The following is a 15,735-nucleotide window of genomic DNA, read 5'->3' on the forward strand; positions in this document are numbered from 1 at the left end:
CTTCTTCCCAGATTGTAGCCAATAGGACAGGCCTGTTAACAGCGATCAGATTTATCAGAGGAGGGTGCAGGAATCAGCGTCGCACAGAAGCGACATGAAAATGTTGAAAAATGAAAGCATGGGGATACGCGCTTGGTGGCCTCTGTTGTCAACACTCTGTTTAGGGCGCACAAAGGGGACACAAGGCTTGTTTGTGTCATACACACGTTCTCTCCTTCACTGCCGTGAAAAAACTTTTTTTTTTCTATCAAACCAAACTTATAAAGTGGTGTAACCGCTGACATGCATGGTCCTAAAAGAATAATCCTCAGACATGTCATTGTATTCAGTGTTGTTTTTGTAAAAAAAAAACAAAAAAAAAACAAAAACAAATGAAAGACAGGCACTCAGCTCTATAAGCGGCTAAACAGAGGCTTTGGAGCCCATTCTTAATTTCTCACTATAACTCACTATGGCCCAGACACAATAACCCCATGAACTCGAGGGCAACCCAGAGATCTCCCTGTGATTTACTGTGACCTCAATCCGGCCACTCACAGCCCCCATGTATGCAAATCGCTCTGAGTGTCTGTTCAAAAACGGCACCGATCGATGCGGTTCTTAAATTAATTATTTTGAGACAAAACATGCAGAGATCCAAAATGAATTTTGCAATATTAGAGAATAAAAAAACTCAATGCATGCACGAGGAGAAGGTCGGTCAAAGACAATCCATAGTTCTCCACAAGGGCACCCTGTTAATATACCCCACCAACCGACTGGAGCAGGGGGGCATATAGCCTTCATATCCCGACCAAGAGTTCTGTAGAACCCAACAAAGCAGTCTGTGCAAACATGGTTGCAAGAGAAGTCAATGCAGGACAATGATCAGATCTTTGGAGAAAACAGTTTCCCCTGGTCAGTCGTTATTCATGTATGCTATACTGACAGGGCTGCTGTGTTATGGGAGGCAAACAAATCTACTCTGATCCTGGCAAAGTGCCACGTGACTTTCTAGAGTCGACACCAGTTTTGTAGCTCATCACACTAACTAAATAATCTGTTGGAAAACATGGGGGAACGCTAATGTGTGGGTATGTATGTGTGCATGTGGGTGTGTGTGTTTAGCTTCTCTTGCTTGGATGGATTTCTGTACATCTTACTCACAAACTGTTTCAATACCAAGGTGATAAAGTCAAATATAAACAAACCAAAAATCACCCCCCAAAAACTTTCCTTTCACATTGAGACCGGGAATTAAACTAGAAATACACCGGATGTCCTTTGAAATTAGTCTGAGCAGTTGGCTATTCATTTGCCTACTCTCTAATAACATAATTAAATAAATTACATTTGAAAATAGTACCACGACAATATATATATATATATTTTAAATATAATTCATTTTACATGCAATTTAGAGAATAAAATTTCTAGGTTAATTTGCCGTGATAAAAAATATATATATTAGTTGATAAATAATTAAAAATTAAACGCATCTAATTATGAACAATCTGCATTGTATTTCAAATAATATAATATAATATAAAGTGAAATAATTAATGTTAATTCTCAAAAAATATATATAAATAAAATTCTAATTACTAAAATATGCTAAAGTGCGTCTTCTTTTACAAGAATATTGGATAAAATTGTTTTAAAATCCCCTAATAATAATAAAGAAGTTCAGCTGAATACTTATGATCATATCCAATGACAGGTTATGTAACTCTTGGTTCAGTGTCATTGCAAACTAGATGAATGTTAGTTTAAAACTTTAACCAAACTTTATCAGTAGTTTTCTGAGTTTAGACGCTCGTTTTCCTTTTCTCCAGACATTACAGACCCTAATAGCACCAGGCGCACACAAATAACTCCAAAATAGCCTCTAAATTACGCAGCTGAGAGTAAGTAGGGACATTTAAGGACCCCGTACCCCAGTCAGGCATCAATTAAGCTATCAACAATGTAGGTTACTTTTGAAAAGTGCCGCTGATTACTTTTCAAAGCTGTACAACCCAGAAAATATCCTCAGTAAGTAAGAAAATTAATGGGTCAGCTAAGATTAATCTACTAATAACTTGTGTTATTAAGTGCAGCTCCGTGTGCACTCATATGCGAGTCAACTTCCATCAGCCCTTTTCTTTTATATATATATATATATATATATATATATATATATATATATATATATATATATATATATATATATATATATATATATATATATATATATATATATATATATATATATATATATATATATATATATATATATATATCTCAGTCTGTTAGGGATTATTTCCTGCCCCCGAAGACATGTGTTTGCTCACGGAAAAAAAAAAAACGGATAAAAGCGAACAGGCACGCTCATAAACGCATCAGCTGTCATAAATCACCCACTGACAAAGACTTTTTTCTTATTTACGCTCAATTATTTGACACCTGTTCCAAAATGGACACGGGAACCCTCGGCTTCAGTTAAGACGTTTTGGTAGAAAAAAAAAAAAAAAACTTTAAATCCCTCCGAAATTATATCTTGATTATGATGCGATTGTACATAATCTCCTATTTAAATGGGCTTTCAACTTAAACTTGATACACTACTCAATCTGGGTTTGTTTACTCGTCTTATGCTGCGGCTGCATTTGACATGGGAATGCATGTCAGTGGATATCAAGCAAGCTGTTGACAAAATGGCTCTTTCATCGGCCACACAAACATCTCTAGCACTAAGCTGCTGCCTGACAGCCATGTTCCTGATGCCTTTGCACGCATGTGACGACCAGAAGCAGGCATCGTTTCATTCTAAACATGTCCATCTGTGTTTAAGTGTGTCCCTATTTGTGCGAGGCAGTGCTCTGGACAACCCACCCGATGTAAAAAGCACGATGGCCTTGAGGCAGCTGTACTCCGCCGAGTCTACGTGCAGGGTCTTGAGCTTCTCCACTTGCTCCTGGAAGATCCGGATGTGGTCCATGAAAGCCACGACGCGGTCCGCGGACATTGGTGAAGCGTGCAGGCCCGCCGCAGCGAGCAGAGGGGCCACATGCAGAGGCATGGAGCACTGAGCCGCGTTAAGCACAAACAACTCGCTCCACGTCAGCCTGAGAAGAGACACCTGGTCGGTGATCTGCAGGTCGGGGAAGAAGGGGATGTTTCTCGCCCACTCCACGGCGCTGAAGAGCAAGCGTGCCGCCAGCTCGCAGATGTTCTCGATGCCCATGATGTTGTTGGGTTGCATGCACTGGCTCCCGTACCGAGAGGTCGGGTAAGGCTCAGCTCGCAGCAGTAATGAGATGTATCCTGACAGATAGCAGTGGCCGTTCAGGGGGTCCCCGTTCGTCAACGCGTACTGGCCTGGGTTCGGTTGGGTTGGAGGCATTCTTCCTCGCTGAACCGCTGACAAAAAGAAAGAGAAAAAGAGGAAATGTGCATCCAGGACTGATAAACATTGTCCAAGAGTAGTGCTTCTTTTTTTTTTTTATTTATAAAAATGTCATGCAATTAAAATCAAATCAATAAAAAAACATTCTTTAAAGCAAATTATCCCATAAAGGACAAGATATTAAATATGTCCTGTATCACTTAATCTTCACTCTGAATTTGTAATATTAGGATACAGGCTGTACAGCTGGTTTCTATGCATGTGAAAATATATTCACACATAAATTACATCCATGTTTCGCTATTAGCAATATTTCAATAGTCTACATTCTGTTTATGCGTAATTTATTAATTTAGTTTTACTTAAACTATTGCTTATTTTTGGCCATGCAGGTTCGAAATATAAAGGACAATTGTTCTAAAATTATCAGCATAATTTCATATTTTATCCAAGCCTAAAGGTCAGCTGGGAATAAGAAGGGAATTTAGCTCATGCGTATTACTTTAATAAATTATTAATATAGGGGGGATTTGGTGTGCACGTCAAATAACAGCTAAGTTAAATGTAGGGGGTGTCTTTGTCAATTTGGAAAAAAATAAAGAAAAAAACTGTTGACAAAGAGGGGAAAGTTAGATGGCCTCAAATGCAAAGCAAGCAAAAACAATGAGGCATGAACAACTTGAACGACGTGATTCAGTGTGTCTGAGCTGCCCAGTCAGCACAGAGACGTGGCTTTGTTGTGCGCTCATTTTCACATTTATACACACACATTCCACGTAGAAATCCTGTTGTGTAATTGTAAATTAGTAGGATTACTTAAGGGGACTTCGAAAAGGGACTATAAGCCTGATACTCAAACTCCAAACATAAACACTAACACACACACACACACACACACACCAAAGGGTGAATACAAACGCTTGCAATTATACGCGTAAATTCACTATTCTACGCTGAACCTCAACGTGAATTAGATTTGCAGGGAGATGGAGAGTTTTTAACTGAAAGATAAACCAAAATAAATGAAAATGGAGGTTAACAAGAGCAGCCGCTTTGTTCAGGCGACTTGCATTCACAGGCATGTAACTGCCGCTGCACTGGCCTTTCACCTCCAAAACACACCCCAACGCAAAACCCTAAAACACCAGCCCTCCATGTAAACATCCCGCCAAATTAGATAAATAAACCAAACATGGATGGAGAATATAGTAGTAGCTATAGCCTATGCCCAGCTATAAAGCCTGTGACCTTAATGCAACATGGCAGCCCTCTCACTGCTGCTGCTATTCTAGGATGCGTAATCATGAGTGGGGCTTTAAAACATATATTCACCTTCCCGCCGCATCCCCACTTTTAAGCACTTCTTCAGCCGGCAGTATTGGCACTGGTTTCGGTGATGCTGGTCAATTGGACAGTTCCTATTGGCACGACATGAGTACGTTAAGTTCCTGCGTACACTCCTCTTGAAGAAACTTTTGCATCCCTCGCAGGTGAACTGGCCATAGTGTTTGCCGCTCGATTTGTCCCCGCAAACCACACATTCAATATGCTGCTGGCTCTGTCCGGAATTCTGGCTCCCTTTATCCCCGGCGGTCCCCGGCGTTGACGGGGGTCCCGGCTGGCTGGGGGTCTGCGGAGTGTGCGGCGCCGCCGACGCCGCCTGCTGCTGCTCCCTCGCCGGCTGCGCTGCTGGGTTGGGGCCGTTCGGAGGTCCTCCGGCCACGTCTTCCTGCGGATCTCGCCAGACGCTAACTACCATTGCCATATCTCGGCCCCGGAAAGTGCTGTAAAGCGAAATGATCGCCGATGTTTATGGAGCGTAGAGAAGGAAGAAAAAAAAAATCTCAAAAGATGGGACAGTGCAAAGTCAAATCGAAGCACGCAATCTCATATGGGTGATAAGAGAGAGAGCAAACGCGATCAATACATTCAAAAATCAGAAGGCACCCGATCAGGATATGCAAGTATCGGGAGGCCAGTTCCAAGGTAAATTGCAGTCAGCCATTCAGGAATCCCTAATCTTGTAGGAAAACCCGAGTCCAGACGTAAAAAAATACAGTCAGATAAAAAAAATAGCCACAAAAGAAAGGCAGGAGCGTGTAAAAAAACCAAAACCTTGTCGCTGGAAAGACGCGATCCAAAGTGCTGCGGAGATAAATTCCTCTCTCCTTTCTTCCCCTTGCTCCTTTACTCTCCCGTCTTCGTCGTATAGGAGGAGGAGGAGGAGAAAAAAAAAACTGAAGAGCTAGGCTTTTTACATCTATATTCTTAAATAAACCTCATCATCTCGCCCAGCTGCGAAGGAGAACCGCGTCGCCGAATGAAGTACCCATGTATAGTTTCACCTCTCTCCAGCGGGGAGGAACGGGGATACGAAGAGGAAAAAAGACTGAGGAAAAAAGGAAAAAAAGAAGAAAAAACGCCAACTAGTACTAATAGGATATGCAAGAACAAGAAGGAGAGACCCCCAAAAATGAATGCGCTTAAACGAGAGGACCAGCAGAGCAATGTTTCCGAAACGGGGGATCTGCGCGAATGTCTGTATATAGTGAACTTTGACACTACTATTGAAACTGACACGTTTCTATGGAGATCGCTGCGCCTTATATGGTGCTCATGTCAAGGAGCCAAGAGAGGGGCTGCTGGAGACTGATAATCAAAGAGGACTGACTGGCCAGAGCCCTGCATAGAGGAGGAGGAGAGGAGGGGGGATAGAGGGAGAGAGAAAATGGGAGGCTAAGGTTATAGCCAAGCCCTCTCTTTCTCTCCATTGGTTAGAGCCCCCCTCCTCCGTTAGAGCGCTGCAAAAAATATCCAACTAGATAAATCATTTGCTCTCATATTGGATCGCAAAATTGTCTCTATTTTATTAGTATAAACACCAATCGCGCATTGCAGAGTTCCGCGTAATTTTCTCTACCGCTACAAGTGATAAATAGCATGTTGTCTTATAATATTCCAAATTAGGGATATTCTCTTATTAAAAAAAATAACAATAAAATGGAAAAGGAATTTACATCTTCCGATCGAAAAGCGGTCAAAGAGCAAGATCCAACATCCATTCGCTCCTTATCTATATCTAGGATTTTCCAGCCTCGGTGCTGAACTGTCTGAGGATGGATATTTTTTACAGTGTGAGCATGAACGACTGGAGGGGGCTTGGGAGGAGAGAGAGGGGGGGGGGACTCTGACAGGCACAATTTACATTGAGCTCGCCCCGCGTTGCTATTTACTTTGAAACCTGATTAGTATGGGCCGTCTATTGTCACCAAAAAGAGGAAGAAACCCTGGATAGAATAGCGAAAAAAGCGGGTTAAAGGCAAGAGAGGGAGAGAGAGAAGACGAGAGAAAGAGAGAGAGAGAGGAGGTGGTGGTGGTGGAGGGTTGAGGGTAAAGCTTTTAAGCACGACAAATAAAACCAAAAACTGTGCGCAGCGACCAAAAGGGGGGAATCTGACTCAGATTTCCCCCCTTAAAGTTTCAAAATGCCTTGTCTCGGACTGTTGTCTTTATTATAAAACTAACGGGGGTCTCTGCTGCTTTGGAGCGGATTAATATTTTCACACGCTGTTTTTTTTTTTTTTTTTTGTGTGCGTGTGTGTGTCCTTGGCATGCGCATTGCGGTACAGCGATCGGCTGTAATCGCCACCAGATTTGCTCATTAAAACTTATAATTTAGTTTAAAAGCAGTTTAGGAAATTATCACCGTGGAGAAACGATGCGCAAATACCGCGTTATGCCGGATGTGTTTTTCAGATGCGGGCAATTTCTCGAAACTGGAAACGATGTTTAACAATTACCAACATCCCACAGTCTCACAAACACTTACACGGGAGTGGCTTTATGTGTTAATGATGAGATGAATTCAAAATCGAGTGAAGTTACGGGGGATTTTCACGGGGATTGCAGCTTTTATGCATCAGTGTTTCTGCAGGCTTCTCAGACTCAAAAATGTCTGGAGCGCGCTGCCATCTAGCGTACGTTGTGTAATTACACCCCTATAATAATCAACGTACAAGCCATCAAACTTGCATTTTTAAGCGTTTAAACTTATGAATTAATAATAATAAAATAAAATAAAACACGTTTTAATGTGCCCAAATTGTTTTGCGCAGCTCATGCAACTAAATTAGACAGGCTAAGGCTGTCTGATGACAAAAACAAATAATTAAGAAAAAAGTATTAATTAGATCAGTAAATTCCACAGAATTATTTCAACGTGCTTTAAAATGGCGCATAATTTATACAGATATATATAAATACGAAGTAAAAAAGTTCAAATTTAATCTACAAGCTTATCAAACTTTTCAAGTCATAAAGGCTACTTTAAGACAACAGAGTATTTAGGATGGACCCCAATAGATATACTATATATATAAAAAAAGATATAACATAGCATTAATATGCAACAGCCCTGTTTGAAAGCAGCATGTAAGAAGGATGGCTTGTTTTTTTAGATATTCAACAAGAGAGCTCTCTCTGACTGTCCCTGTATCGGACACACACACCATGGAAACTCTCCGGCCATGTCTCCAGCTCTCTGAAAAGGTGAAACCAATAAGATTAAATTGGACAAAGCATTTTCCCCCCTTTGGTGTATCATTAAGATTTAACTCCGCACATACGCTAAAAGAAAGTGGGTCCGCATGAGGGAAGAAGAACAGAGAGGAGAGGAGTGAGAGGGGGAAGCGGAATGGGAAGCGGGGTAGATATATTGGAGAGGCTTTGATAGAAACCTGCGCGCGGAGAAAGTGGACGGGCGGGATGCTGGCGCAGGAGCAGCAGCTTTACGCACACAGAGAAGGTGAGAAGCACTTTTTTGTTGTTTGTTTTTCACTTATTTCTAACTCTAGCAACAAGCGCGTCGATCTTAATGTGGGGAGGAATTATCCGAGTCGCGCCACTTCACCATCGGTGCATGCAGAGTGGAAACTTTTCATTTAGTTGAGGGTAAGCATCTATTTATTCTCTTTCGAGCACATCGCCGCGGCTTATCGCACCCTTTGCAAGTTTCCTCCTGCGGACCAGATCAACAGACAACCTAGAAAAGCTCGGTTGTATTCTGCAGCGGGACATGAGAGGCATTCTCTGTTTGCTCCCATTAAAATCAGTTTGTTTCCTGAACGCATAATGAAAAGATCAATAGCTTTCCGTTTGTCTCAGCGATAGTGTCACCGAATTATAACTGTGATCCAGACGGGGCTCTTCTTCCAGATCCTGTTCAGCTACGAATAGTGAATCCAACACAAGGAGAGTAAAATGAAAATATGCGCGTAAAATTTAATCAGCGGTGCACCGATATTTGTTATGCATTAACAGCAGCATTAGGCTTTTATGCCAATGTTGCCCAGGTTAACTTTACCCTAGAAGTATATCTATTTGCATTCCACTTTATCTCCCCCCCACCCCGCGTGATAATCCATCTTAATTAATCATTTTAAATGTGATCATATTTATTTTCGGTCTTCCTTTATAAGTTTCAACCCAATCTTAAAATAAATCAAAGCTACCAATCAAGTAAGCGTAAAATCATGAATTAATTCTATCAATAAGTATATTAACCATTTGTTTTATGTAGAAACAGAGTGAGAAGCTGAAATTTTTACTTTACTAAACTATATATATATATATATATATATATATATATATATATATATATATATATATATATATATATATATATATATATATATATATATATATATATATATATATATATATATATATATATATATATATATATATAATATTTTATTGCACCAGAATAGCCCATCTTGCATGATTGCATACCTATAATAGTTTTTACAAATGAGCTTAATTAAACATTTATACGGGAAGCACGTTGGAGTTTTGCTTAATCTAGAATCAATATGTTTTAGGGCTTCCACCAAATACAGAAATCACCGAGAAAAGCAGCACAAACAGTTGGGAAAACACTGAGGTCACAAGTGCACCCGCCCTCCCCCCACAATTTCTCCCCCCTAAATAAAACAACACATGAAGCAACAACGCTCTTTAGAGGTTCCTAAACTGCTGCAGACGGATACAGAGCTTTATAAATGGCTGAGGGTAGGTTTATTATTGATTGTGTGTAATCACATCAAGATTCTAACCAAAGCTGCAGTCAATAGGACACTGTGTGGGCTTACAGGGTGATTTCCCCCATCCCTGGGCCCTCAGAGGCAAACATCCCATGCCCCTTTAACACCTGCAAAATAATAGTAATATAACACACACAAAAAAAATAACCAAACAAAAAACTAATTGTCAAATTTATGTGTGCAATTTGATTCAATAGTTTGATATTTATGAAATGACTTAGATTGAGCCACATTTATGACTTCACTCTAGGTTTCTGTAGAGTACAGGGAAAGTTTGTGGAAAAGGTCATTTCCGTAGTTGGAACATAGTGAGAAATTCCCCAGGCTCTGTGCAATAACAATATTTTACATGCTATTAGCATTTGACAGCACATTAGATGCATTATGAGCCCAAAGATAAGATAGAAAAAAAATACAGAATAGCCTACAAGATAACTGCTGGAGTTCAAATTATAATAAATAAAAAATAGATTGGGTTACGATGGTATAAGAGCTGTATTATCATTAATCTTTGTCTAAACATTTACATTAATTACTTTTCCAACTGGGTTAATGATCTGATTTGTTTTAGCTTACAATTTAATTATTTACTTTAGTCCAAATAGAACACATATTAAATGGCGTTGTTAATGACAAATAAATGTGTAATTTGACCTAAAACGTTAAACTTGGGACATAAAACCCTGAAATCAGGACTATAAACAACCTACAAACAATTTTGTGCATTTGCAATATATAATCAGCAAAAAAAAAAGAATCAAATGCAATTGGGATTTTGTAGTTTATGGAGGCTGTGTGAAGGAAGGGTAAAAGGGGGAATTCCTTTTTTAATCTGACCCCTAGATTATTGTGAGGGGACACATGGGTCTCTAAAAGGGCGTAGAAGTTACCTTGCATTTATTTTCCTGCAAATGGATAAAAAAAAAAATGTTAGCAAAGAGAAATCTAATGACTCTAGGCGGATTGAGAAAAGGTATAGCTATTCTTGATCCTGTGCTGAACGTTTAACATCCAATATAAACAAATAAAAAGGTTTGCTATAGCCTTTCTGGAAGATGCATTGACAGTTTGTGGATAATTTACATTTGTGATTAAAATTTCAAGAAGCAAATACAATCAAACAAACAAACAAAAAAACAAACCCTGCAAAATTCTGTTGTTTTATCATTATTACACAACTTATATAAGTCTGTGATAAAAGAGACAAAAGTTCAACTGTAAATTATCCTACACTCCAGCTACAGTTGAAGTATTTATTTCCATCACTTTAATTGAAGACAATAACTACAACGAGTCTCCCAATTACTCCTGAGGTTTGAACCAAGTCAGAGCCACTGTCACTTTCTGCAATGGGCTCTGGCTTTATTGCTCACTAACCATCATTTCGTTTAGAGCTCTGCGTGCTAATTACTTTGGATGGTCCCAGAGACGGAGATTATAAATCCATTAGAGCTGAAACCCTCGTGGTTCTACAAATGCAAACACTGTAATTTGGTAGAACACCCCAAAAACCAAAGTTTAAGTAGGAAGAGGCTGAGGAGGGAGGAGAGAGGAGGGGAGGAAAGTGATTTTTAGCAGCGTGCGTGCTCCTCTTTCTAGCAGCTGAAGCGAAACAAACAGAAAAGTGAGAGAAGAAATGCTTTATTAGACTGACTGCAGGAAGCGGGGTTTAAAGTTTGCTCTACGTTTTCAGCCACATGCATCATCCATCATTTATCTTGAATGATCTAAGCGGTTTACCAGGTAGTTTTTTCGGAAAATGTATGATAGTTTTTATAGGATATCGCTAAATAAAAAAAATATTATATATATATATACTAAAAACAGGACAATAAGAGGGCTGCATTTGCGCAGGCATCTAACCTTTAAAGTAATTTATTTTAGGGAAACTGTGGGGCAAAGGTGGAATTCTTGAGAAATTCAACAAGCATAAGGGAGCTTTAGGAATTCTGCACGCAGATTACCTTTCATCCCAACCTCACATTATCCGACAACACAGCCAAGATATATAGTTCAGGGGCAGAAAGTAGATTTACCGCCCGACAAACAGCGCACAAGTTTTTTTTTTTCTTTTTTGCACCAAAACCTTAAATGATTAATAAAAAGAAAAAGATAAGATGGAGCAGGAACTGATGTTTTTTTTTTTTTTTTTATTGTTTTATTTTGTGTGTATTTGAGGGATTTGGGGAAATGGTTAATGTAGTAGAGGTGTGTATCTTATTCTTGTCAGTGTCAAAATTATTTACTGTTAGAGGAAGGAAAAAAAATGCCAGTTTTGACTGAAAAATGAACAGCGATTACTAAACTTCTAACTTTAAAAGAACCCCTTGCTAAATGAGTTTGACTCTTTATATTTGCTTGTTGTAACTACATCTTATGCGTTAGGATTTCCCATGAGTTATTCCCCAAACCAACACACAGCATGAGCTTAATTAGAAAGGTAGTTTAGCTGAACCTTCAACAGGCTGCATCTTGGAGTGAATGAGCCCTTTAATGCAGCATACTGAGCCGGCCTGAGATATATGGGAAATTTGCAGCTGCTTAGTGGCTTCTGGTAGGTTTGGGAACCCAGGAGAACTACTTAGAAGGCAGTATGACTTAAAAAAATAGATATAGTTTAAATATAATGTTAACAGAGTGATGATTTATAGATAATTGAATATATTAACCTATATTACATGACCTTAAAATAGGTTAGATACGCAATGAACTTAATCAAGTAATTTTCACATAGAAGTACAGGAAAGCTTGACAGAATTTAAAAAATATATAACATTCCTTTAATAACCAGTGATGTTTGTTTGTTAAATAATCTGATCAAAGTAAATACATGGCCTAATCATTCTTTTCACACTAACATATATTTTTTTTAGCATTATTCTCAAACTGGACAATCCTTGGGGCTAAGAAAGGAGCTTAGTTTGCTGTATATTCAAACAGAGGTGTCCATTCTCCACAGTGATATTCTGCTAAGAGACGCCCCTTCAGGTAGCATATAAAATCTTGATCCAAAGAGTTAATATTAATAAAAAAAATGTTAAACTTAAATATATACTTCTTTATAATCTATCCACCCCCCACACGCATACACACTGGCACAGGTCTGATGAAATGTTGTGTTTTTTCATCTAAAACAAGTGTGTTTGTCGGCGTGGGGGGCACATGTGTGTGTAAGACGTCAGTGAAGTGAAGATGGCTTGCATTTAGTGTCCAGACGTGGCAGATTGTGACCTTATCAATGTGAAACTCTTAAGATAAATTATTCATGGCACCTGTTTGATGTCTCTGGCCAAAGAATGACAAAGGTGTACCTTTTAAAATGCATCTCAAAGACTTGAATAACAGCCCCCTTGCATTTCCCGTCTTTTTTATCGGCTGAACAGACTACATGAAATAGACAATTAATGCTGTGTTTTTAAGCAGATATGTGTGACTCAGTGATTCAGAACTGTAACCGATCTGCAGTCATTTCATCACCTACATTTTCAAGGTGCAGCCGCTGTCAGCCATCGTCCTAACATGATATGACTCACAGGTGTCCTGTGTTCATGTGGGTCACTGCAGCAGGCCACCCACATAGTCTCTGCCTGCTTTATCTTCCCTTTAATTTGCAATATGAAGCAACGTTTGTGCGAGTGATTGGGGATAAACTTGCACTTCCTAACCTGACTTTGTTTCTCTTCAGGCTCACAGTGCTGCAGCTACAGGAGGTGTTCCAAACACACGGTGGAAGAAGGACTGAGATGCTGGAACTTGATTCGACTTATACTGTTTGATTGTAGGAAGTGGATGTCACTGTTTAGTAGGATAGAGATTTATGTATGGGTTAAATTCATCCTCATTTTGGAGTTTAAGATGTAGAAAAAACTGTCATTTGCTTTTCTGGGACCCAAACTTCAGCTGTTTCATAGGAGGATGTACAAATAAAATGATATTGATGACTTATAAAGATGCTTCTCAGACCCTGATAGTTTATCTATGACAATATTAAAAGAACCTGCAACTAAAGAATATTTTGTTCAAGTTTGGTTCAAATTTTTACTCTTTTGTCTTTTGATTGTAAACTGATAAATGGCATTGTATAAAAAACAGGAACAATTTTTTTCATTTATTTAAGATATGCACCAATTAGGCCTTTTCTGATTGATTTCAGTTTTCTTTAAGATCTATTCTGCCAATGTCTTTTTATTTTTATTTCTATTCTAAAGCTATTGCAGATAACAGTGGGAACATATATTATAAATGGAATTCCATACAAAGTAACTATTGAAAATTATGGAGTTATAGGAATTAACGCATGTGTAGTTTACACTTTTTGATTCCAATAATTTAATGAGGGTTCATCATTGTTCAAACTGTAGGTTTATTATAAAGTAAAGATGCTGTAAATTTCTACTCTTGATTTATTGAATAAGTGGGGGAAAAAAATTCTGTTTTTTGTTATTTGGATGTGTTCTTTTTGCAGAATTTGTCGCTGAGATCATCTAAAGCACAAAATAAGAGAGAGTTTGCTTTATTATTATAGCAAGAGATCATCTTCAGGAAAACAAAACAAAACAAAAACAGAGTATGGACATTATAGGTTATCTGTGCAGACCTCAGATGATTGTGAATTATTTGTGAAAGCAAAAGACTGCCACGTTTGTTTGTGTGTGTGTGTGATAGTCAGTCAGTTTTCCTTTAGATTGTGACCTTTGACCCCAGAGCTAGGGTCAAACCCTGACAAATGAGATGGTTCATCTTCTACTAGAGCAGCAAACATTCCAGAACAATTTTCTGTGCTCCTTCTCCTCCTCCTTACATTACTCAGCCCTTTCTGACCATCTCCTCTTTAACTGCAGATGATGTTTACTTGGAGATTCTGAGGGCACCTGCTGGTCAGATTAGTAATTATAACATGAATAAATTCAATTTAGCTAACATGTGCCTTGCGTACAGTAAACAGAGAAAAAAACCCCCATGGGATCTGAGAGAAGGAAGCTCTGCAGAAGATTTGAAATGTTTCAACCCTGCACTTTGAGAACACACAACACTGTTCTGTGGGTGTGCTTGTGTGTGTGTGTGGAAAGCCTGTCAGTGATGTCAAGTATGAGAAATGTTGCACTGAGGTTTTTTACACACGCTGCTGGCTCTAGCATTTCCGGCAACATTTCTCACTCTGCCTCCCTCACACCATCCGCTCTGCTGCAATATCCCCACATTTTTCCATCCTTTCCGTTCTATTCCATTCCCCCCCTTCAAACACTTTCCATCTCCACTTCAAACTTCCTCTCCCTGTGCCACCCCACTCATCCTAATCTCAGCCCTTTTCCCTTCTCTCTCTCTCTTTCCACCCACTGTTCTTACTGATTTTCTCATAACAGAATGCAACTACCTGTGTGTTTAGAATGATTGTGAGGAGTTTTCAATCTGTATTCCCAGAAACACTGGTTAAGGTAAGTGGGTTGTTGTTTATTAAACATTTCTTTTAAATGAAATAGGTGTTATAATATAACCATCCCTATGAAATGGTCCAGGTGCTGCAATAACTCACAGCTTTCTAATTCTAATGCCATGTAGGAAGATGGAGTGAGTGATGCTTTTAACATGTACAATGATGTAACGGGCAGTTTCTAAAAAGAAACGTAACAGCAAATAATCCTAATAAAGATCACATTTAATGTGAGCTGCTCTGTGATTCATTGGAGGGTACAGCTGCTTCACATGCCTCTTGGACTGGACAAGACTGTTTCCTCACAGAAAAGCTTGATCACATGTCTCAATCACATGGCAAGCTCTGATCTCTAATTGGCTGTGCGCTGGGGCATCACCATAGCTAATCTGTGTTTCATTCGTGCAGCTTTCTTACTCAGATAATAAGGTAGAGGTAGTGTTTTAGGTTATGTGGGGTCGATGGGACGGGGGGGTCTTTTTTGTTAAGAGGGTAGTCAGTTTGCGGCATATTTGGGAGTAGTACCACCTGGAAACCAGTCTGCTGTTATGAATAACTCCTAAACACAAAAATATACATGGACATAATACTAGGAATAATTTATCTTCACAGCCAATGAATTAAATGAAAAGTGAACTGTCCTGATAACAGCCATGTTGTACCTGTTATATCCGCATGAATACATTATAAAGATGTAACTATTAGCAAAAAGCTTGCTATGACTAAAGTAGCCAGCAGGGGACAGAAAACAAGTGAAAATCAAGAATAGGCATTTCTGTGTAATCATAGTCATGTCTATGTCCATAGCTTAGTCCAGCTGATTGGGTTTACATCCT

The 15,735-nt window shown here is 39.1% G+C and overlaps 1 protein-coding gene and 1 long non-coding RNA gene across 3 annotated transcripts in view; one reads left to right on the forward strand and one right to left on the reverse strand.

Annotated features, from left to right (window-relative positions):
• nr2f1a (nuclear receptor subfamily 2, group F, member 1a) overlaps positions 1 to 6,056 on the reverse strand; it is an 8,203-nt gene extending 2,147 nt beyond the window's left edge. The window contains exons 1-2 of one of the 2 annotated variants that reach the window (XM_038269805.1): positions 4,700 to 6,056; positions 2,854 to 3,378 (exon numbers count right to left, since the gene is read on the reverse strand). In XM_038269805.1, the coding sequence (XP_038125733.1) occupies positions 2,854 to 3,378; positions 4,700 to 5,132 (958 nt within the window). In that variant the 5' untranslated portion in view covers positions 5,133 to 6,056. Of the gene's footprint in view, positions 1 to 2,853; positions 3,382 to 4,699 lie in introns of both variants that reach the window. The other variant, XM_038269804.1, reaches the window with a different exon arrangement.
• Positions 6,057 to 7,822: 1,766 nt separating this feature from the next.
• LOC119773022 lies at positions 7,823 to 13,861 on the forward strand. The gene is made up of 2 exons (XR_005279333.1): positions 7,823 to 8,171; positions 13,154 to 13,861. It is a non-coding gene; the product is annotated as an uncharacterized LOC119773022 (long non-coding RNA).
• Positions 13,862 to 15,735: the final 1,874 nt, after the last annotated feature.

Source organism: Cyprinodon tularosa, unplaced genomic scaffold, assembly GCF_016077235.1.
Source record: "Cyprinodon tularosa strain WSP-4 unplaced genomic scaffold, ASM1607723v1 ctg74, whole genome shotgun sequence".
NCBI lineage: Eukaryota > Metazoa > Chordata > Actinopteri > Cyprinodontiformes > Cyprinodontidae > Cyprinodon > Cyprinodon tularosa.